Source organism: Oryx dammah, unplaced genomic scaffold (genome assembly GCF_014754425.2).
Source record: "Oryx dammah isolate SB20612 unplaced genomic scaffold, SCBI_Odam_1.1 HiC_scaffold_20, whole genome shotgun sequence".
NCBI classification, from domain to species: domain Eukaryota; kingdom Metazoa; phylum Chordata; class Mammalia; order Artiodactyla; family Bovidae; genus Oryx; species Oryx dammah.
This window is the reverse complement of record NW_024070204.1, coordinates 36381905-36404607: the sequence shown is the minus strand read 5'-3', so window position 1 is coordinate 36404607 and position 22703 is coordinate 36381905. Positions and strand designations below refer to the sequence as shown.

The 22703-nt window shown below is 39.4% G+C and overlaps 1 protein-coding gene across 4 annotated transcripts in view; it reads left to right on the top strand.

Moving 5' to 3' along the window:
* The window catches only part of DAB2 (DAB adaptor protein 2), a 56785-nt gene that overhangs the window by 26064 nt on the left and 8018 nt on the right, over positions 1–22703 (top strand). For 2 of the 4 annotated variants that reach the window (XM_040262469.1, XM_040262468.1), the window contains exons 2-11: positions 7335–7527; positions 8521–8660; positions 9751–9849; positions 13150–13281; positions 13753–13833; positions 14610–14636; positions 14880–14933; positions 15339–15401; positions 20110–20763; positions 21759–21915. In XM_040262469.1, the coding sequence (XP_040118403.1) occupies positions 7437–7527; positions 8521–8660; positions 9751–9849; positions 13150–13281; positions 13753–13833; positions 14610–14636; positions 14880–14933; positions 15339–15401; positions 20110–20763; positions 21759–21915 (1498 nt within the window). In that variant the 5' untranslated portion in view covers positions 7335–7436. The remainder of the gene's footprint in view (positions 1–7334; positions 7528–8520; positions 8661–9750; positions 9850–13149; positions 13282–13752; positions 13834–14609; positions 14637–14879; positions 14934–15338; positions 15402–20109; positions 20764–21758; positions 21916–22703) is intronic. The other 2 variants (XM_040262470.1, XM_040262471.1) reach the window with 2 other exon arrangements.

Here is a 22703-nt window from a genome sequence, read left to right as displayed (position 1 = left end):
TTCTTGCAGTTCAGTAGTCTAACCCACTTGGTATTTATTTCTTTAAGGCAACAAAGGATTGTGGAAGTTAGACTTATACCTCAAACTTGTCAGTGCATTAGAATCATCTGCGAATCTTTAAACTATATTGGTGCTTGCATCCCTTTCCACATAGATTCCAACTTAATGGATCTGGGTGTGTCATGGACTTGGACATCTTAAGACCTCCTCATAAAAGTTTCCCAGGGGATGTGAGATAGGCCTTTTACACTGCCAGTGGTGATAATGGAGGCCTAGATTTGACTCAGAATTCATTAGAACAGGCCTCTCTGGGTAACTTAGTGTAGTTTTTATTCCCATAGTCCTATTCCTGTCAGAGGTGTGTGTGTTATTCACTCAGTCATGTCTGACTCTTTGTGACCCCATGGACTGTAATTCACCAGGCTCCTCTGCCCATGGGATTCTCCAAGCAAGAATACTAGAGTGGGTACAGTTCTCTTCTCCAGGGGATCTTCCCAACCTAGGGACTGAACCCGGGTCTCCTGCATTTCAGTCAAATTCTTTACCATCAAGCCACCAGGGAAGACCATTCCTGTCCGAACCTACCTTCTACAGTCACAAAGCCAGAGTTGGACAGGAGGTGGTTCTAACAGTGTTTCTACTTACTAGCTATTTACTTATCGGTCCCACTTGTTCTAAAATCATTTAAACACTTGGTGTGGAAAAGCAATGTCAACTAACTATAATACAAGACTGCATGTCTGACACATAGTCCACGGCTTGCTACAGTCCATGGGGTTGCAGAGAGCTGGATATGACTGAGTGACTGAACTGAACTGTCCATGAAACCTAGATATGATTTGATCATAGTTGCCACTTGTTGAGAGCTTTCTGTATTCAAGGCACAGAGGTCTCTACATCAGTTATTATTGATTTCTTATAACAACACTACAAATTATATTCCCATTTTACAGGTGAAGAAATGAATATTAGATAGATTGACTCAAGCCACAGAGCTAGAAAGTAGTGAAAATGTGAAAGACTTCTTAGCCTGAACTCTGACCTGCTACACTATCTGGCCTCTTTCCCAAATTAACTGTCTGGGGAACTTTTAACTCTGGTCTGACTTGGTTTCAAAGACTGGGAGAAGTTTTCCAGTTCAGAGCTTTCTAAGTCCTATCTTTCTGCAGCATCCTTCCCAGGGGTTACAGGCAATAATATGTGCTCTCTGTAAATGCCTAACCAGTACATACCTCCTCGACTCAGGCACGTTTTGTTCCTGAGGCCCCTACAGCAGTGTCAGCATTTACAAGAAAATCTCCTAAGGACTCCTTTTCAATGTGTGTTAACAGTCTCATTTCCCCAATTAAATAGTCTGCAAAATCTTACTGTCTACTCAGTTTGGTCTTTGCAGGGTAGAATCAGTTTTCCTAAAAGCATAGAGATTCAAGCAATTAAGGGAGACTAGTTTTGCACCAAATATCAGAAACTTGGCTATATCATTTCTGGCAAGGTCCCTTATTCTCAAAAGGCTACTTTGAAGATAGTGCTGAAGGCTGTTTGCTGCCCTCTTGGACCCCAAGATGTGCCCTAGAGGTTAATATTTCACATGTTCTAGTTCAGTATCTCAGCTGAGACAAGCAAAAGTTTCCAAAGGACAAGGAAGCACACTTCTGACCCTTCCAAAGTGCTGGACACTAGCAAAGACATCGATGTTGCTTTGTCCTTGATTCTCCTTAACTCCCTTTCCTGTGTCTGTTTTATGTGTCTCTTTCTGGAAAGTTAACTGATATGTGAAAATCCATGGGATTATGACTCTGAAAGCAGCCGGAAAAATACAGGTTAACATCAGTGGAATTAAAAAAAAAAAAGATAAGAACAGCAGCATATATAAAAAGAAAGGGAACACAGATCATGTTCAGTTAAAGCCTATCAGCTAATTAGTGATTGATCTTGTGTTACTGTCTATTTCAGTATTCATAAGATGGAGACACATTCTATTCACAGAGCTGCCAGGACAAGTTTTCGAAGGGCTTGGTAGGTTAGGGGTTTGTACTATTCCCCTTAACATTAAAAACAGGTCCTCTATCATTTGTAGAATGGAGCCACCTTTAAATAAGTTTCTAACTCAAGTTATTCCTTTTACCAGCATTGAGACTGACCAGGAAAATTCCTATCTGCTCCGAATAATAGGTAAAAAGATAGACTGGGAGAGAGGTGGCAAACTTGTGTCATGATGTTGCTTTAGAACCCTGTAGGCATTCATTAGAATCGTTGCTGATGCCAATACTATTCCTCCTGATGGAAAAGGTGAGGAAGAATAAGGAGGCACCAGCCAAATTTGTCCCTGCACAAGTGTGTCCCTCTGCTCAGTATTCCAAGGCTCTAAATACTTGCATGAATCACTTTAAGTGCTAAATAAACTATAACAGATTGTTTTCTAGTGCAAAGGACATAGTCATCTTAAGGTGACTCACACAGTCTTCTGGTATACATTTCTCAGAAACCAAAAAACAAAAAATGTTGCAAAATGTCTCCTGATCATCTGATTTTTGTACCATGAAAGGGGAAGTCCCCACATGGTTTGCATGAAGTCCAAAGTCCAAATTAGAGATCTTCACTCAAATGAAGCTCATTTTTTTGACTTAACATAGTTTTCATTTACAACTTTCTATTCTGTATTAGACCTTAAAAAGGGGTCAAAATATACAGTAACTTTAGATTTTCATCTGTTTTCATATGTATCATCTTATTTCTCTTCTCGGGCTTCTAAAGAAGTAAACAGATCATTCCTAAGAACTAGAATAACAAACCAGCTAGGTTTAGATGGTGTGAGGGGGCAGTCCATGTGACTTTTTGATTATGTTTTTGGACTTTATTAGTAATCCATGTTTTATGATAGCATCCTTTGTGTATGTTTCCTGATCCTCAGTCAGTTTTGGTCCTTAGTCAGAAGGACTGTCCTTGCTGGTTGTCCTACACCCAGTGGTTCTCCTTTAAAAATAAAAGTTAAAAATCTCTTTTACCTTACTAGAGCTTTAAAATAGATACTGTTTTGTTTTTTTTTTTTTTTTTTTCAATGATACCCTAATTTGGGAAAGCAGTCACAGGAAATGGTAGGGCCTCTTCTGGTCCTCTGCTTCCTTTTTCAGGCCCAAAGCCTTCCCAAAAATCAATTCATTATAAAACCTATTAGAGGTTGTATGAGCACAGTTGACAATTCTGTAACATTGTTGGAAGGAGTATGTATTTGAATTTTAAACACTGGATTTAAGTTGATTATTCGTACAGAGGGACCTTAGTCTGGAAGCAAGACTTCCTCTGTTTCCCCGCAGGTCAAATGGGAACTTGGGCATTTGGGAGGTCTGAGATGAGGGAATTTCTCTTTAAACCTATGGAGAAAGGTGAGTGTTTATCACTCTCTTATACACATAACTGGTTGTACGCTTTGGCTAAAAATTTTTCGGTAAACCTTTAATGTTTCTTTATAAAGAGATTTATCTTTGAGTCTTGGAGCCTGTGGGCAAAATCTACTTTCCAATCATTTCAGGGAGCACAGATAACTTTTAAATTGTATGGCCTGCAATAGAGACCTGCCCTTGGCTATTACAACCCAACATACACATCCCTTTTCTTCAAAAACTACACCAAGATGCTAAAGGAACATTTTATACCTTTTTTTTTTTCTCCCCTGCTCCTTGTAACTGCTCATCCCCAAACCATGAAAGGATATAGTCAAAGAATACCAAGTACCTTAAAACAATCCTATTGCTATGAATGTTGAACTTCAGTGTCTAACAAAGGAAGTTTTTGCTGTAAAACCATGGTAGCACCACTCACTGTAGACCTCTTCCATTTTGAAAGCTGTCTGCTGACACCAGATTTAATGCCTGGCCTTGAGTTATAAGTTGTTACATCTTGTATCATTTTTATGACTAAACCACACACCACCATTCCCTCTCCCAAGCCCCCTCAAAATGCTTTGTGGCATTTCTCAAATTCCTTTAAAATACTCACTTTTGAATAAAATTTGCCATGTTTAATGAGCTAAAACTTTTCTTGTCAGTAATAATATCCTACAGAAAAGTATGATATTAGACTTCAAAGATGGGGCAACAAATTCTTATGTGAGGTTCTTTCCTGCCGGAATTGGGCAGGAAGGAGTGAAAGTCTTCAGGGACAAACAAGTAACAGGAATGGATAGGAAAATGAGAGATAAGGCAGCTCTGCTAATTCGAAAAGGAAACGAGTCAAAAAGGAAAAAATTTCTGAAAGAGATGAGAAATATTGGGGTTTCTATATAAGAATGAAAGAAAAGAATATTAAAGATATGCAGGAGTATGAAGTGGAACAAACTCTGGAAGATAGTGAAGGACAGGGGAACCTGGTGTACTGCAGGTCATGGGGTTGCAAAGAGTCAGACACGACTTAGCAACTGAACAACAGAAACAACAAGGGGTAAAATATTTAATATAAAATGACAACGTCTCATCTTTGTCCTCAGTGCAAGAGGAACCCCAAGACTAAGTGGGAAAGCTTTACTTTAAAATTTAGAATGCCATCATTAAGAAAAAATTCAGATTATCCTAATTCAATGAACATAAGCCATGCGTGGACTGGAGCTTCAAGATTATCATGGGAGCGAAAAAATGGGGGGGGAAGGGCTCACAAAAAGGTATAGATGTATGATGCATGCAGTCAGATACACTCAAAAGAGTGAAAGCAGAGTAATTGGATTTGGTCAGAAGAGCCATTAGCAGTTGGAGCTGACTTTCTGAGATTAGCATTGAGATGAATAGTCCTTTGAGAGGAGGAGAGCACCAATTTTAGATGTTTAAATCATGAAGTGGTAACTGGAGGACTGCGGGGTCACATGGAAGTGTTTTCCTTATTTCTAAGATACGATGAACAACTAAGAAAGGAAAGGGATGCAGGAGGATGGATGTTGATGTTTCTCCTTAGATCAGAGCTTGGTCTCACTGTCTGATGTTGTTAACATGGGGAAATATCCTCTTGATTTGAAAGAAGAGCATTATTGTTGGCTTCCTGAAATTAGAAGACTAGGAATATGACTAGGAGATTTATCACATTGCTGGAAAATAAATCTTGGAACCACTCGAAATCAACTAAGACACACACAAAAACAGAGGTGTTGTATTAGTTTCCAAGGGCTGCTGTAACAAATTACCAAGAACTAGGTTACTTGAAACAACAGGAATTTATTCGCTCATGGTCCTGGAGGCCAGAAGCCCCAAATCATTATGTCATCAGGGTTTATTCCTTCTGAAGGTGCTGAGAGAGTACTCATTGTACATCTGTCTCTTAGCATCTGGGGGACATTGGCCATCCTGGCATTCCTGATTTGTAGACGCATCAATCCAATATCTACCTCTGTATTCACCTCTGCAGTGTGTCTCTGTACTTCTAATTTCCCCTTGCCTTTCTTTTGTAATGACATTTGTTATGGAATTTAGGACCCTCCCAAATCAAGGATGACCCCAACTCAAGAGCCTTCACTTGATGACAGTTACAAATAACCTTCACGCAGATAAGGTCACATTCAAAGGTTCAGGGGTCAGGACTTGGGTGTATCTTTTTTGCAGGGAGGTGAGGGACACTACAAGTATATAATAGAACATCTCCGTGGCCAACATGAGGTTTCCCGTATGAGACTCATCAGTGTAGCATTTGAGGAACTCTGGCTTGGGGCCAGACAGCCTAGATTGGAGACCTGGTTTTAACTCAGCAACTGCGTTGTTTAAAACCTCTGTGCCTTGGCTTTCCCTCTGGAAAAGTGAAAGAATACTGCATCATACTATTCACAGGGTTACCGTGAGTTCTGGAATTAATGAAGTTAAAGAACTAATAGTGCCTGGCCCCCAACTAAGTCATAGGTAAATAGGACTTCAGGTCTGCTAATGTTACCTGTAAATAGACTGTCTCCCCAGGTACCTACCAGTCAGGTGTCTTTGAGCAAAATCAACTATTAAATCGTCAAATGCAATAATTCAGATAACATTAACCATACATAGATTTTATGTGTGTCGTATGTGTTTCAAAAGACTATTAAAATTGCAAAGAATAAAACTAGCTTTGGGGGTGAGACTAGTGGACGAGCCCATAAGTGTTCTTCACAGGATTACACACTGTGAGTGGCTTTTCTTTGCCTTTTGTCTTCAGTTCACATAGAAAGTTAACCTTCCCTAGCTCTCTGGTGCAGTATAGAAATGTTCATTCCTGAGAGGTGACAGAACCTTTTGAAATGTTAATTCACTTCTGTGTGCTTACAATGACTTCCCTTTTTTGTTTTACCTGCTGTGATCCATGGAGGAGCTTTATGGAGAACTAAACAGCTTTGAGGGCCCCCACCCCTGTGTGTGCTTGGTTGTGTCAGACTCTTTGCACCCCAATGGACTATAGCCTGCTAGGTTCCCCTGTCCATGGAATTTTCCAGGCAAGAATACCGAAGTGGGTTACCATTCCAGGGGATCTTCCCTACCCAAGGATCGAACCCACATCTCTCGTGTCTCCTGCATTAGTAGGTTGATTCTTTACCACTGTGCCACCTGGGAAGCTGTTTAGAGGATAATAATGCTAAATAATAGCACAAAGTATGTTCACTCAGTGAGAACATTTTTTTGACATTTAAGAAACTGTTGTAATTTTTATTTATTTGGCTGTGCTGGTTCTCGTTTGTGGCCCGCAGCATCTTTGTTGCAGCATGCTGCAGCATGTGGGCTCTTAGCTGTGGCATGTGAGATCTAGTTCCCTGACCAAATATCGAACCTGTGCCCCCTGCAGTGGGAGCCCAGAATCTTAACCAGTGGACCACCAGGGAAGCCCCTACATGTGACATATTTTGATCCCTATCTTTAACAGTAGTTTTTATCCAAAGTTCCGATACGAATTTCTTAGCCAGATAATAACAGTTTTTATTTTATTGAGATATAGTTGATTTACAACATTATATGTTTAAGATGTACAGCATGGTGATTCACAATTTTTAAAGATTATACTCAGTTTATAGTTATTATAAAATATTGACTATATTTCCCATCTATACAATATATCCTGTAGCTTGTGTATTTTGTACATAGGAGTCGTACCTATAATTACATTACCAGATAATAATTACTTAAAGAAAAATCTAGTAAATACCTTCTTTCCATTTTGGAAACTACAAAGGAAACAGTCCTACCCACTCCCGTGCTGTCAGAGTTCAGTCTAACAGAGAAGTAAGAACAAAATGAGTCTGCAGAACTACACTCGGCAGTCACTGGTTGTGGGCCTATTAGGACATAAAGTCTGGGTTCGCTGTGTTGTGATCTCATTGTGCCTCTAAACTCTGCCCACAGGCGTCTGTAGCAGGCTATGTTTGTTTGAGACGACTCCATCAGGGATCGCCTGCTGTCACTAAGAGTCTGCTGGTGCTGGAGCTGGCCGTCTGCCTTCTTGCCATGTCTAACGAAGTAGAAACGAGCGCAACTAATGGTCAGCCTGACCAACAGTCTGCACCAAAGGCTCCATCCAAGAAGGAAAAGAAGAAAGGTATGGAGAAATCTTCTTGAGCCCTATGAGGGGAGCTGGTGGTGGTTACCAGTGAAGAAGGATGAATTGCAAGGGAGAATAAGATTTGGCCCTTGCCTTGATTCAATCTCAGCCAAGTCTCAAGTTCTCCTAAACATGAAAGTAAGACTTTAGCAGAGGAGATTGGTTCAATTCCTCTATGATAAGACATATATATATACGAATCCAATAATTGCCTCAACTTGGATCCTGCTGGGAAACTTTCATAGATATTATTCAGTTGGGAAATGCAACTGTTAAGTATTACATGGTTATCTTTCAGTAACCTATGTATGATTTTGCTTTACTGAAGTAGCTGTTTTATAAAAATCAAGATCTTTATTTTATAAGACCCTCTTCTTTTGACACAAAAGTACCACTAGAAAGTGTCAGCATCCTTAATCATACATAGTTTGAGAATATGCCATGATTTCTTTGCCTTTCACATCCATGCTGTAGAAATGGGAATGAGAAGAGAAGCAAAAGAAGTTATATTGATGAAATAATCATCTTTATGGTTTTCAAGGAAATTTACCCAAAGTTCTCTTCTGCTTTATTGACGGTTCGAAAATGTTAGTAAATTGTGCAGTGGCTTATTTTCTTTTTATTAGAAAGAGTATTATCCTCCTTATATTCTTTTTAAAAAATATTTTTACAACTATGATGAAGAATATCCCAGAATATCCCCCAATCCTATCTCACATATTTCCATAACTTTCCCATAATTCAGCCTGTTATGCATCATTAAGAGTTTATTTTCTCTCCACCCCAATGCCATACACAGTTTAACAGAGTGTGATTTTTTTTTAACTCAGAGGAAATAAGGATAATGGTAGAATGTTGCATTGATCAATTGTAGTATAATCAAGATTTATGTAACTCAGATTTTTAGATTCTATGGCATTTTTGGTCACACCTGGGGCTGATATTTCAGCACATGTATAAACTTGATGCTCTAACTTTTTCTTTTCTCAGGCACTGAAAAGACAGATGAATATCTTTGGGCAAGATTCAAAGGTGATGGTGTGAAATACAAGGCCAAGCTAATTGGTATTGATGATGTGCCAGATGCAAGAGGAGATAAAATGAGCCAAGATTCCATGATGAAACTAAAGGTAACGGAGGGAAGCATAATTTGTTGCTATGTTAAGCAAATGTCCAACAGAGGGAGTGGTATTAGAAGTTTGTGTTTCCTTATGGCTTTCCTAATAGCTCAGTGATAAAGAACCTGCTTGCCAATGCAGAAGACTGGGGTTCGATCCCTGGGTTGGGAAGATTCCCTGGAGGAGGCCATGGCAACCCACTCCATTATTCTTGCCTGGAGAATCCCCATGGACAGAGGAGCCTGGTGGACTACAGTCCATGGGATAGCAAAGAGTCGGACATGACTAAAGCAACCTAGCATGCAGTCATGTACAGCAGTACCTGAGAGGCCTTGTCCTTTGAGCAGATCAAATTTCAGAGCCTGGAGGTATTCAGGTAAAATTCAGGACTCTTCTTTGAAACTAATGCTGTTTAGTGTTAGTCCTTTAGGTTTATTTAAATTTTTACATTCAAATACTGCCACACTATGAACCTCATTCAGAGAAGGCAATGGCACCCCACTCCAATACTCTTGCCTGGAAAATCCCATGGATGGAGGAGCCTGGTAGGCTGCAGTCCATGGGGTCGCTAAGAGTCAGACACGACTGAGCGACTTCACTTTCACTTTTCACTCTCATGCATTGGGGAAGGAAATGGCAACCCACTCCAGTGTTCTTGCCTGGAGGATCCCAGGGATGGGGGAGCCTGGTGGCTGCCGTCTATGGGGTCGCACAGAGTTGGACACGACTGAAGCAACTTAGTAGCAGCAGCAGCAGCATGAACCCCATTAAGGAAGTAATACTCATTAAATAAGACAAGGCCTAGAAGATACATCTTTGAAGACATTTGAAGATCTTCTGGTCCAATCGTCTTGTCTTTGCCAGTGACTCTTCAATGGCCAAGGAAATTAGAAGGACTTGCCCAAGTTCATATAGCTAACTAGTGATCTCCTGGCTCGCTGTCTTCCATTTAATCCTTCTGTCTCTTATGAAGGATGCTTAATCCCTTCATAGATGGTAAACCAAGCTGAAAACAAAGCTGATTGTCTTTTAAAATTTTAGAACCAGAGGCATCAGAGGGTGCTTTTAACTAGAGTTTTTCTTGTTCTCCCAATCTCATCAGGGAATGGCGGCAGCTGCTCGGTCTCAGGGACAACACAAGCAAAGGATCTGGGTCAATATTTCCCTTTCTGGAATAAAAATCATTGATGAGAAAACTGGGGTAAGAATTCACTTTCTCTGGCACCTTTCTGACCATCTGAGTCTGACAAATAATTTGTGGCATAAATTTCAGCTGCCATTTTCCCTTTTCAAAATTCTGTAGAAAAAAAAAAAAAGTACATATTGCTGCATTTTCCAGGAGTAACAGGCAAAAAACAGACAGGGTAGGAGGTGAGGAGTCGTACTTTACTTTGAAATTTATTTCCTGTAATAGATGTGAACCTCAAGTCAATAAGTCTAACCTCAACACTGGTATACCATAGATACCAGTATCAGTCAGGTATTTTTGTGGACTAAGAGATTAATCCTTACCCCTTGTTTGTGATTCTGTCATAGATCTATGGGTCTATTTTAATCTATTGGTCATGGGTGAACTTGATGAACAAAACATCTTCCTTTCTTTTTCCCTCTCCCCTTCCTTCTCACCCCATAGGTGTAACCTTGCTCATTTTCTGTGGTTGCTGTTATTCTAGCACATGAATAGTCTTCCTTAATTTCTGTTTGTATGAGTTTTATTAAAAAAAAAACTATCATACTTCAAGTGTTCTGGGATTTTTTTTTCTTCCCTCTACTCTATATAACATCAGATTCATTGATTTAAAACGGGTTTTCATTGCTACACAATAGTTTATTGTATCAGGATACTGTGCGGAGATCTTCCATTGTTATTCAACCCTTCCTAGAGATTCCCCTTATTTAATATGCAAAAATCCATTGGTCAGACTTAGGGCCCTGGGATCCTGGTACAGCTTAGCCACCCTGCTACCTTCATGCACTGCTGTCTCTACTGCCCCTGATCTTTTGACTCTTGTTTTCATAAGGCTGCCAGAGAATAGTGACAGGTTTCCCTCACAAGCATTCTCTTATTCCCAAACCTCCCAATATGCCCAATATGAACTTTCAGTGGCCTTAGTTACTGAGAAACAAAAGCAAAGGTACATCCTGGGCACCTACAAATGGCACTCAAGAGTTGAGCCCTACTATCTACTTGAAAGGATCAAGATAAACTAGAGTAGGGAACTGAGAGGAAGGCACTACTAAATCAATAAGCCCCCTTCACATGATGCTCCTGGATAATGACATGAACATCTAAGTGAGGATAGTCTGTCTCACTGTGACAGAATTTGGTGACTTCCAGAATGTCCTGGGGATAACTGTCCCAATAATACTTAGGATGATTTTCTGACCTGTCTGAGCCATTGTCAAAGGATCCTTATGAACATCCCTCTAGCTTAGATATGCCATTCACTTGAGTCTGAGTTGGGAAAGTCAGAAGCAGAAGATATTAAAAAGAGGTAGCAAGAATACACAGAACTGTACAAAAAACATCCTCATGACCCAGATAACCATGATGGTGTGATCACTCACCTAGAGCCACACATCCTAGAATGCAAAGTCAAGTGGGACTTAGGAAGCATCACTGTGAACAAAGCTAGTGGAGGTGATGGAATTCCAGTTGAGCTATTTCAAATCCTGAAAGATGATGCTGTGAAAGTGCTGCATTCAATATGCCAGCAAATTTGGAAAATGCAGCAGTGGCCACAGGACTGGAAAAGGTCACTTTTCATTCCAATCCCAAAGAAAGACAATGCCAAAGAATGCTCAAACTACTGCACAATTGAATTCATTTTACATGCTAGCAAAGTAATGCTCAAAATTCTCCAGGCCAGGCTTCAACAGTACGTGAACTGTGAACTTCCAGATGTTCAAGCTGGGTTTAGAAAAGGCAGAGGAAATCAGAGATCAAATTGCCAACATCCATTGAATCATTGAAAAAGCAAGAGAGTTCCAGAAAAACATCTATTTCTGCTTTATTGACTATGACAAAGCCTCTGACTGTGTGGATCACAACAAACTGTAGAAAATTCTTCAAGAGATGGGAATACCAGACCACCTGACCAGCCTCCTGAGAAATCTGTATTAAGGTCAAGAATCAATAGTTAGAACTGGACATGGATCAACAGACTGGTTCCAAATCAGGAAAGGAGTACATCAAGGCTGTATATTGTCACCTTGCTTATTTAACTTATATGCAGAGTACATCATGAGAAACCCTGGGCTGGATGAAGAACAAGCTGGAATAAAGAATTCTGGGAGAAATATCAATAACCTCAGATAAGCAGATGACACCACCCTCATGGCAGAAAGTGAAGAGAAACTAAAGAGCCTCTTGATGAACGTGAAAGAGGAGAGTTAAAAAGTTGGCTTAAAACTCAACATTCAGAAAACTAAGATCATGGAGTCTGGCCCCATCGCTTCATGGCAAATAGATGAGGAAACAATGGAAACAGTGAGAGACTTTATTTTGGGGGGCTCCAAAATCACTGCAGATGGTGACTGCAGCCATAAAATTAAAAGACGCTTGTTCCTTGGAAGGAAAGTTATGACCAACCTAGACAGCATATTAAAAAGCAGAGACATTACTTTGACAACAAAGGTCTGTCTAGTCAAAGCTATGGTTTTTCCAGTAGTCATGTATGGATGTGAGAGTTGGGCTATAAAGAAAGCTGAGCACCAAAGAATTGATGCTTTTGAACTGTGGTGTTGGAGAAGACTCTTGAGAGTCCCTTGGACAGCAAGGAGATCCAACCAGTCCATCCTAAAGGAGATCAGTCCTGAGTACTCGTTGGAAGGACTAATGTTGAAGCTGAAACTCCAATACTTTAGCCACCTGATGGGAAGAATTGACTCATTGGAAAAGACCCTGATGCTGGGAAACATTGAAGGTGGGAGGACAAGGGGCAGACAGAGGATGAGATTGTTGGATGGTATCACCGACTCGATGGACATGAGTTTAAGTAGACTCTGGCAGTTGGTGATGGACAGGGAAGCCTTGCGTGCTGCAGTCCATGGGATCGCAAAGAATTGGACACAGCTGAGAGACTGAAGTGAACTGAACTTGGAAAGTAGACCTACTTGGAATGCTTTAGAGGTTATATGCCCCATCTTTGCTTTAGAAAATCTTGGTCTTCTAATCCTCAGTTCTTCCTTGCAATTTGGCATCATGTCTTTGGGATAGAGAGACTCAAGTATAGAAGTATTAGAAGGATCATTCTTTCTATTTCTGTTTTCTACGCTTTGTTGTTAGTTTCCTTTTTTTTTGGTTTGGTTGGTTGTTATTTGTTTGTTCCCCATTTTGACCTCTTCCTAGCAAGGATAAATGTGGCCTTCAACCAGGAGGGAAAAATATTCAGATGTTTTAGTCTTTTCATATATGCCTAGGTATCTGATACTCAGTTATGCTTGCTTGCAAATAGATTCTAGTTTTCTCAATACATCATTTTTGATGTTCCTTTTTAAGGTAATAGAACATGAACATCCAGTAAATAAGATTTCTTTCATTGCCCGTGATGTGACAGACAACCGAGCATTTGGTTATGTGTGTGGAGGAGAAGGCCAACACCAGTTTTTTGCTATAAAAACAGGGCAACAGGTAAGCTCTGATCCTTGAGGTATGCCTGGAGGGGGACTTAAGCATAAGGGTTTCTGTCTCTCAACTGGAGAACTTGCTGGAAACAGTTGGATGTAGGAGGACTAAACAATGCTTCAGAGGATGACTCTCTTTAATTGGTCTAAGGGATCTTTCAATGTCATTGATACCCATGTAATGTGTGGCACCAGGGCTGTCAGAATGGAATTTGTCATAAGGTCATTGCTGATTTTAGAACAATAGTGAATTATTCCCAGAAAGTTTGAAAGGACTTGGAAGATTATATTAATACTTCTTGTTTTATCTATATACTTTATGTTTCTGGGGATAGGGGTGAGAGTGGTGGAGATCTCCCACAGACCAGAGGGAAGGAGCTTTAAGAGAAAGGAAAAAACTAATACTAAGCAGAAGTGATGGGGAACAAAGGAAGAAAATAGATTAAAATGCTGATAAAGATGCTTTGTCTTGCTTCAGGCTGAGCCGTTAGTCATTGATCTGAAAGACCTTTTCCAAGTTATCTATAATACAAAGAAAAAGGAAGAAGAAAAGAAAAAGGCAAGTACTGTCTCATACAGACCTTATTAAACTTAATACAATATGCAAGACTGTGTCTAACATTATGTGAACATATGTCCTCTCTGGAAAGTTGGCTTTCATGTGGCTCTGCAACATGTAAAATGTAAGGAAATGTATTTCTCTTCTTTCCTAAGAGCAATGGATGAGTGTTATAGTTAAGCCCTTCTGATTTCCAGTCCCTGACTCTTGTCTTTTCTCCTTATAAGTTTCACATAGATCCCAAGGACTGTACATGAGTACCAAGTGTAATAGCTCTATTTAAATCCAGTACTGATATGAGGAAGGGCAGGGAATGTGGGCAGAAATCAAATGCAAGAGTCTCTTATGCCTTATGCCTGTGAACCCATAGGTATATTTATTCTCCTTTTGAACTTCCTTTGGGCTTCCCCTGATAGCTCAGTTGATAAAGAATCCACCTGTATTGCAGGAGACCCACGTTCGACTCCTGGGTTGGGAAGATCCGCTGGAGAAGGGATAGGATACTCACTCCAGTATTCTTGGGCTTCCCTTTTGGCTCAGCTAGTAAAGAATCCGCCTGCAATGTGGGAGACCTGGGTTCGATCCTTGGGATGGGAAGATCCCTTGGAGAAGGGATAGGCTACCCACTCCAGTATTCTGATCTGGAGAATTCCACGGACTGTATAGTCCATGGGGTCGCAAAGAGTCAGACATGACTTGAGCAACTGTCACTCTCACTTTGAAATCACTTTACTGCTAATTTATTAAGATCATTGAATTTGTGTCTCTCTTTTTAGATGGAAGAAGCCAACAAAACAGTAGAGGTAAAAGAGCATCTTTTGTTCTTGTGAACTGCATGTGCCATATGTATAAGCCCCATTTGCCATCTACCCAAGCAGACTTTCCTCCTGGCTTATTACTGTGCATTCATGACCCCTCGTCTTAGAAGATGTAGAGTTGAATGATTAGTGCTAAAATCTTAACTGCTAGTAAGTTAATACACTAGGAAATTAAATTGCATAGAGAAAACTCACCAATTGAATCTTTAATATTTGCCATCTTTTCAGAATGGGAGTAATGCCCTAATGAATCTTGATGACCCACCTTGCAAATTGAAATTGGTATGTATGTGAATTCTTATGATTCTTACTTACCTGAACACAAGTTTTACTTCCTAAAGATGTTGCTAGTACCGAATATGTATGGAATCCGTATGAAGAGCCAATTGTGACAACTCTTTAACCGTCAGCATAATATGTATGTCAGTATACAAAGTAATCTTTTTAGTAAAATCTTCTGAATCTAATCCAAATACTTTTTTAAAAGTATGCATCAGGTGGATTTGTCTGGGGACTTGTCTACACTACCGGACCTAACTAACCTAATATCAAATCTATGTTGGATAAGTGAAAATCCAATTGTGACAACTATTTTCCTAAACTTTAGCTTAGGAAACAATTACAACAATATACAAAATAATCCTTTTTAATAGACACATCTGAATCTAATCAAAATACTTTTTTAAGGGTGTTGACCAGATGGATTTGTTTGGGGACATGTCTACACCTCCTGACCTAAGTAGTCCAACAGTAAGTGTCTGTTTTTAAATTTGCAATGTAATGGAAATGGCATCTATAACTCAAATTGGCAATTAACCAGAAATCTTGAGCATTTCATTGAAACTTGGAAGGTGACTATTGATTTTTCTGCATAAATTATAAATGGCTACTAGAACAAATTTGCATCTTAAATCACCATAGGAGCTTATCAGCACTACATCAGATACATATTCTGAGCAATAGGTCAGGCAATGTAGTCCATCTTTGTATTACTTAGAATCAGAACGAGGAGCTGAATATTAATCCTTTGTGTAAGCCAACTTGAAGGAAATATGTGTTAGATGACTGATTGTATAGACTCCTGGCCTCTCCTTTTTTTTCTAATTCTTTTGTTGTAATTTGGCAGCATAAGCTTGGTATAAAGTAAAACCAAACAGTTAAGAGGCTCAGTTATGTTTAAGCAAAGCTTGTCTTTGTTTAAAAAGATGCTCATTCTTACAGGATATTAAGTATATCAAATCTTATTATTGATCTGTAACAACTCTGAGAATGGAGCGATTTTTTCCTTTACAAATAAGGAAATGGTGATTCAAAAAACCTCTCATCTACCCAAGCAGAGGTTCAGTTTCAAGGCTTAAGCCTAAGTCTCAGACCTTCCAAAACAGGCTTCAAGTGAAATTACTTGTAATTTTGAATGACTTCTTAAAACTTTTTTTATTTATTTAATAGTTTCTTGAGTATTTGCTGCTTGCAGGGCACAGAAGTGAGATTCATAATTCAGTGACATCATGGAGTTTAATGTCTAGTAGGGAGATCAATGTTAAAATAATCACAAAGCCTAAGAGCTGATGTTACTTACAAGGTTTTTATTTAGTTTAAAGGTTTACATAATGCCTCTGAGTAAGTGAGTTTCTGGTCTAGAATGATGGGAAGAATGTTTATCTGGGAGTCTCCTGTAGGAACTGTCAAGCAAACCTCTGTGACCAAGAAGGTCGTAGGAACTAGAGCAACAGTGGATTGAGAAGTGGTGAACATCTTGCTTGGTGGAGTACTGTAGAGAATGGCATGCTTATGAAATTTCACACAAATACCTAGGCCCAGTGAGATGGGAAGGAGCAGAGGCTGCAGATGTTCATCTCTACCCCCACCTTTATGAGAATCACAATGCATAACATAGCATTTTAGCGACCCTAAAACACTTGCAATAGAGAAGCTCATTTAATATTCTTCCAAGCAAGAAGTCCTGACTCATTTGTCTGTGAAACCTTTCATCCTTTGTAATGTTTGTTACTATTGTAAAGATAAATTTTTTGAAATACCAGATTAGATAATCCTGAAAGGTCCATCCTTGCTCTGAGGCTGTTTGGTTGCTAGGCAACTTTGCCCCTCCTTCATGAGAAGCTCCTTCCCAAAGTAAATTGACATCTGAACAACCTTCCTTCCAACAACATTCAAACAACTAGTATATTGGAAGAGGTCAAAACACTCAATGTATGTAGAATTCCATTGAGATGAGACAGGCAGGGAAGCAGTGAATGTTTAATGTGCTTCTGTAGACTTCTACAAAGTTCTAAAAAAATGAAGAAAAACAGGAGTAATCTTAAGTCTTGTTTATATTAGACTTTGTGCATTCTAGGAATTTTTGGCTTGTAGAAATAAAATGCAAGTTTTAGTTAAACTAACAGTAAATTTAAGTGATAAATAACATCAAAGTGATCATATCTGTTAAAAGAATGTTAATGGTGCTAATTACGTGCTCATTAGACTTTGCCAGTGTGTTTCTACATATGACTCCATATTCATAAGTCATAAAATAGATTTATTTCTACTTGATAAAACCAACCTGTTTAAAAATTTTGAAATCTCACAGCAGTTGCTCTGAAAGAGATGAAGAGAGGCAGAAATGTAAATTACCTAGACTTTATGAGTGGTTTCTTAACCCATCTGTGCCTCCCTCCAACATTTATAAGAATATTTTTTTGCATTTCAAGTAAAACTCATGCTGAAAACTAAGTGACATGCCTACAACATAATTTTTATCACAAAATCACTTGAACAATATTTTTCTGTACTGTATCTCAAAAGAAGAAGAAGGAAAGGAAAAAAAAAAAGAACAAAAAAATGACCTTTTACTTTAAAAACTTCACCAATTGAAAGCCTTGTTATTAAGAAAAAAGGCATAAGATGTGGTTCCCCCATCAAATCTGATATGGGGATGGGATCAGGGCACAAGACATAGTGTCATGTATATATAAGATGCAGTGGGTGGGCACAAGTGAAGCTGAAATAGAAGGACCAGTGGGGAAAAGCTTTGTAAAGAATCTGAACTTGAGTTAGGTCTTTGAAGTATGTAGGAGAGTAGAGAGTAATAGTTAGGCTAAAAGCAAGTGACCCACCTCCATTGTGGGTCATTTTGAAAGTCTGGTTAATGAAGTTTATTTTGATATAGGGGAGCAGCAGGAAGTCCCCAAAGGCTTCAAGCAGGTAGTCCCAGGGTTTGGTAGGCTGGAATGGTTAGGCAAGATGAATTAGCTGAAGAAAAGCTAGTCTACTGAACTCAGCATCTAAAACCTGGTCTGCACAGACACCTTCTTGGTTGCCTGCTTGCCCTTTTCACTGGAGCCTCTTAAGCGCAGGGACTATATTTCATGTTCATATCACCAGTTCTTATCTCTCAGGTGCCTACGTGACAGCCAAGCGGATGAAGTGTTTACAGCTGCCAGTCCAGTGCAAAATTAAATAAATGCTGATGGAGGCGGTAGATGAGGACTCTTACATCTTCCAGTTGTAGTCTAAGAAGTGGGTTTTAAATTTTGAATTAACAACAAATGCAACCTGAGGAGAGCCTTATACATTTTACTTATAGGGTGACTATTCAGAAGTCTAACATTGTGGCTCCTGTTTCGTGTCCTCAGAACTTCTTCTGAAGTATTTGAAGGAGAACTCTACCAGCTGTGAACACCCAACTGTTCTAATCCAGAGGTGGCTCATAATAAATGAATAAATATTGAAATCACAAGCTTTTGTAATACATTTTGTCCTACCTTTTGATTGTTAAAGATCGCTACATTGAGATCTTCCAATCAATTTCTTTGATTTTTTTTTAAGTTTTTTTTTTTTTTTTTTTAATCACAAGCTCTCTCTTCTGACAAGTTCTTCTGGTTATCAGGAGAAAAAATGGCTTTTTACAAATTGTATCTTTATCCCTAACAGTAAAGGAAGCCAAAAAATAAATAGCAATTAGACCTCAAATTTTTAAAAATTTATTCTTTTCTCTTAAAGCTGAGAAAGCCTATTCAATCTCCGTTTTTATTTGCTGGTTTGAGGATTTTATATTCCCTTGAGGATGCCTTGATCATTGTCCCAATGACCAAAATATTTAAGAATCTGCCCAGGCTAATGATAGAAAATTAGCGTCCATTTCAGTTGGGCAATTTTTATTGTTTATTTTCTTCTATGGCTAACATAGTTAAGTATTTAAGTGATCAGTCAATCAGAAGGAAGGGCTATCAATGTGCAGTGTGCCATCTGTATCCTAGGGTGAATCTTAATTAGTTGTGTCATTGACCTGAATAAAGACATGTCAGATTTATCAAATTTGCTGCTTTTATGTTGAGAATATGTCTTATCTGACAATTGAGAACTCAAATAATTAACATATCTGAAAAAATGATAGAGAAGGAACAGAATTTGGTGTGTCTTTCAAATTAACTCTTAAACCCATGTCTCCACCTTATACATGAATTAAAGATGACTTTAAAATTAGTTGAATTTATCCACTGAGTAGATGAGATTACTTAATGGTATTATTGACAGCAATGGACATGAGTTTGAGCAAACTACAGGAGATAGTGAAGGACAGGGAAGCCTGGTGGGCTGCAGTCCATGGGGTCCCTAAGAGTTGGACACGCCTTAGCAACTGAACAAAAAGAGATGAGATTACTGTCACAACACAAGCAGTGCTAAGCTGTATTATGAAAAAATATATAATTATTAGATTACATCAGTATTTTGAGTATCATGTTCTGAGAAGGATGTAGACAAAAAGTTATGTCCAAAAGAGAGACTCATATGATGAGAATGAGAGATCCAACTTGGCAGCACCTTCAAAAAGATCCTTAAGTATTTAAAGAGGTATAACTAGCCCACTGTGATGGGAGGGGGCAATATTTTTTTACCACCTCCCAGAAGAAAACCCAGTTATAGGAAAATATATTAACCTTAAACTTTATCACAGCCAAAACTATAAAATATGAATATATGAGCCAGTGAATTCACTTATTGAGAAAGGTGACTCTAGGGGTATAATAAGAAATGTACATCAGGTATGAAGTGGGTTTAGGTGTCTGAGGCCATTTCCTTTAAGTTCAATTATACTTAGTCACTTGCAATGATTTGCAATCAGTTCCCTTTAAGACTTTCAAAGGCATAAATTGAAACAATGATTATGAGCTCAGTCAGTCTGAAAGGGTGAGGGGAGACGTGTAAAACAAACAACTGTAAGTTGTCACTGAATGAAGGGTGAATGAAGTGGAAATGTAATTAAAAGGGCCTGAGAGGTGCAAGGAGGACCTATTCTATATATTCAGGGGCATGATGGGAGGAGGTAAGGGTCAACCAGTAAGACTGAAATATAATGGAAATTGTTATAATCCTGGTCATCAGTATGTAGCTTTCTCATTTGAAGTCACAACATGGACTAACCCTTTCTCTTTTTTTTTCTTTCCAAATGTGATAGGAAAGCAAAGATATCCTGTTAGTGGATCTAAACTCTGAAATCGACACCAATCAGAATTCTTTACAAGAAAATCTGTTCTTAACAAATGGCATCACCTCCTGCTCTCTTCCTCGACCAAAGCCTCAGGCATCTTTCCTGCCTGAAAATGCCTTTTCTGCCAATCTCAACTTCTTTCCCACCCCTAATCCTGATCCTTTCCGTGATGATCCTTTTGCACAGCCAGACCAATCGACACCCTCTTCGTCTGATTCTCTCAAATCTCCAGATCAGAAGAAAGAGAATTTGAGTAGCTCGTCTACCCCTCTGAGTAATGGGCCCCTGAATGGGGATGTTGATTACTTTGGTCAGCAATTTGACCAGATCTCTAACCGGACTGGCAAACAGGAAGCTCAGGCAGGCCCATGGCCCTTACCAAGTACGCAAACACAGCCAGCAGTGAGAACTCACAATGAGGTATCTGAAAGAGAACAGAACGGCTTCCATATCAAATCCTCCCCGAACCCTTTTGTGGGAAGCCCTCCCAAAGGACTGCCTGTCCCGAATGGCGTAAAGCAGGACTTGGAAAGCTCTGTCCAGTCCTCACCACATGACTCCATAGCCATTATCCCACCTCCACAAAGTACCAAACCCGGAAGAGGCAGAAGGACTGCTAAGGTGAATTGTCTTCTCCACATAGCCATTGGCAGAATGCATGTGCGGTACCAAAGGGTGGTGTGATGCAAGCTCTCTTTCCTGCTGCTCTTGTAGTTTCCTGTGTGGCTGTAAAATAGAAGGTGGGATAAGGCACATCGTTCTCCAGGAACACTTTCCTCTAATCAGCACCCTTTTTAAGCTTCTCACTCGGCAGTGTTTGTCACCCTCTGCTTTCCGTTTGCATGTCTTGTCACGTATTATTAACTAAACACAAGTTTTTCCATTTTTAATGCTGCTATGCTTCTGTACCTCTGGTAAGTTTGATCGTCATGTTATGGGAGGGGAGGACAGGGTTCCTGTGATTCCCCTTGTACCCTCCCCATACTAACCCACACCTCCCCCACATCCCCCGCCCCTTGTATTGCATTCCTGTCCAGGTGGTGGTATAAAATTCTTGAGTCTGTCTCCTCTGACTAATGCCAGAATAATCCAATGTCTTAAAAGAAACTTATATATTTACTATTACCACTTCATTCAAAAGCAATTTAAAATGTGGTTTATGTAAGTTTCATTTAAAAAAATCTCATTGGAATATGCAAGCTGGCTCAATGACTAAACTACTATATCATCTTTATGCAGAATGATTTAAATCCAGGAGAATGACCGAAATATTTAAGCTACTCACTTATAGTTGTCCTTTCACTGCCAGCGTCCAGCTTTTAGCTGATAAGGAGGTCAGACAGATACAAATGTGTGAACAAGCAAATTAGATTTCACTTTATGTCTCCTCCATTATATCAGTCACCAAGATCCAATATTCTGTCCATTGCCCAGATCTGTGTCTTTTTTGTTTTGTTTTGTCTTTGGGGGTTTTTTGATAGTAATTTATCAATAATAGGAAAAAGGTTTTCTTTTCTTTTTGTGTACCCAAAGTCGAGTTACAGACTAGGAAACCGAATGGAGCTGTATTTCACTGTTCCTGAGTAACTCCTCCATATCCCTCTCTGTTCCATCAGTCTCCAGCAAAAGATTTACTTGCAGCAGACATCTTTGCTCCTCCCATCTCAGAACCTCCAGGACAATCTACAGGACAACCTGCAACCCTGCAGACCAACCCTCTGGATCTCTTCAAAACAAGTGCTCCTGCCCAACTGGGGCCCCTCCTGGGTCTAGGTAGGTGTTTAGAGATGGAGTTAGGTTTGGCTCTGTTGCTTTCATCAGATGGTAATTCATAGAAGGAAGCACTTCATATCCATAGGAATTCCTGGGGCATATGATTTGAGCATCCTAAGGAGCCTTTCTTCCCCTTTTACTTCTGTATGATCCACCTCCATTCGGAACTCTTGACTTGAGTTGGCATGTGAGAAGAAATCTGTTTCCAAGTGTTGCACCTACCTGAACTGACTTGTCATGGCTTACTGAAGACAGGTGTAAGGGATTCTGAAGCTCAGACCATTTTCATTGGAGAAATGGTGTTGAGATCATCTCCATTTGAAAAAGTAATAACAATGCATGTCTTCCATGTAATCTTGTCGTTATTAAATCAAAGCCCTATTATCCCCTGTTAAACTAATGCCCCTCTTGGAAGGGATACACACCTCAGAGGGGATGTAAGTGAAATCTGAATCAAGTGTAAGGCACTGAATGAAATTGCAGGGTTCTGAGCCCAGCTCTGTTCTTCGGCATGTGGTGGTTGTAAGAAAGGCATGTACAGTTTTACCCAATTTGTACATCCAGTTGGAATAAATTATTAGTGAGTGACTCTGGCTTCAGTTAATAAAGTTTAAATTATTTTTTTTTTAATGATAGCAATAACTTTTGTTCAAACTCAACCTACTTCAAGAAGCCTGTATTATCGAATCTAAGAGAACCGTTCCCTTGATTGGTTGTGAAAGGAATGCAGGCATACCTTGTTTTATTACACTTCATTTTATTGAACTTTGGAGACAGTGGATTTTTTT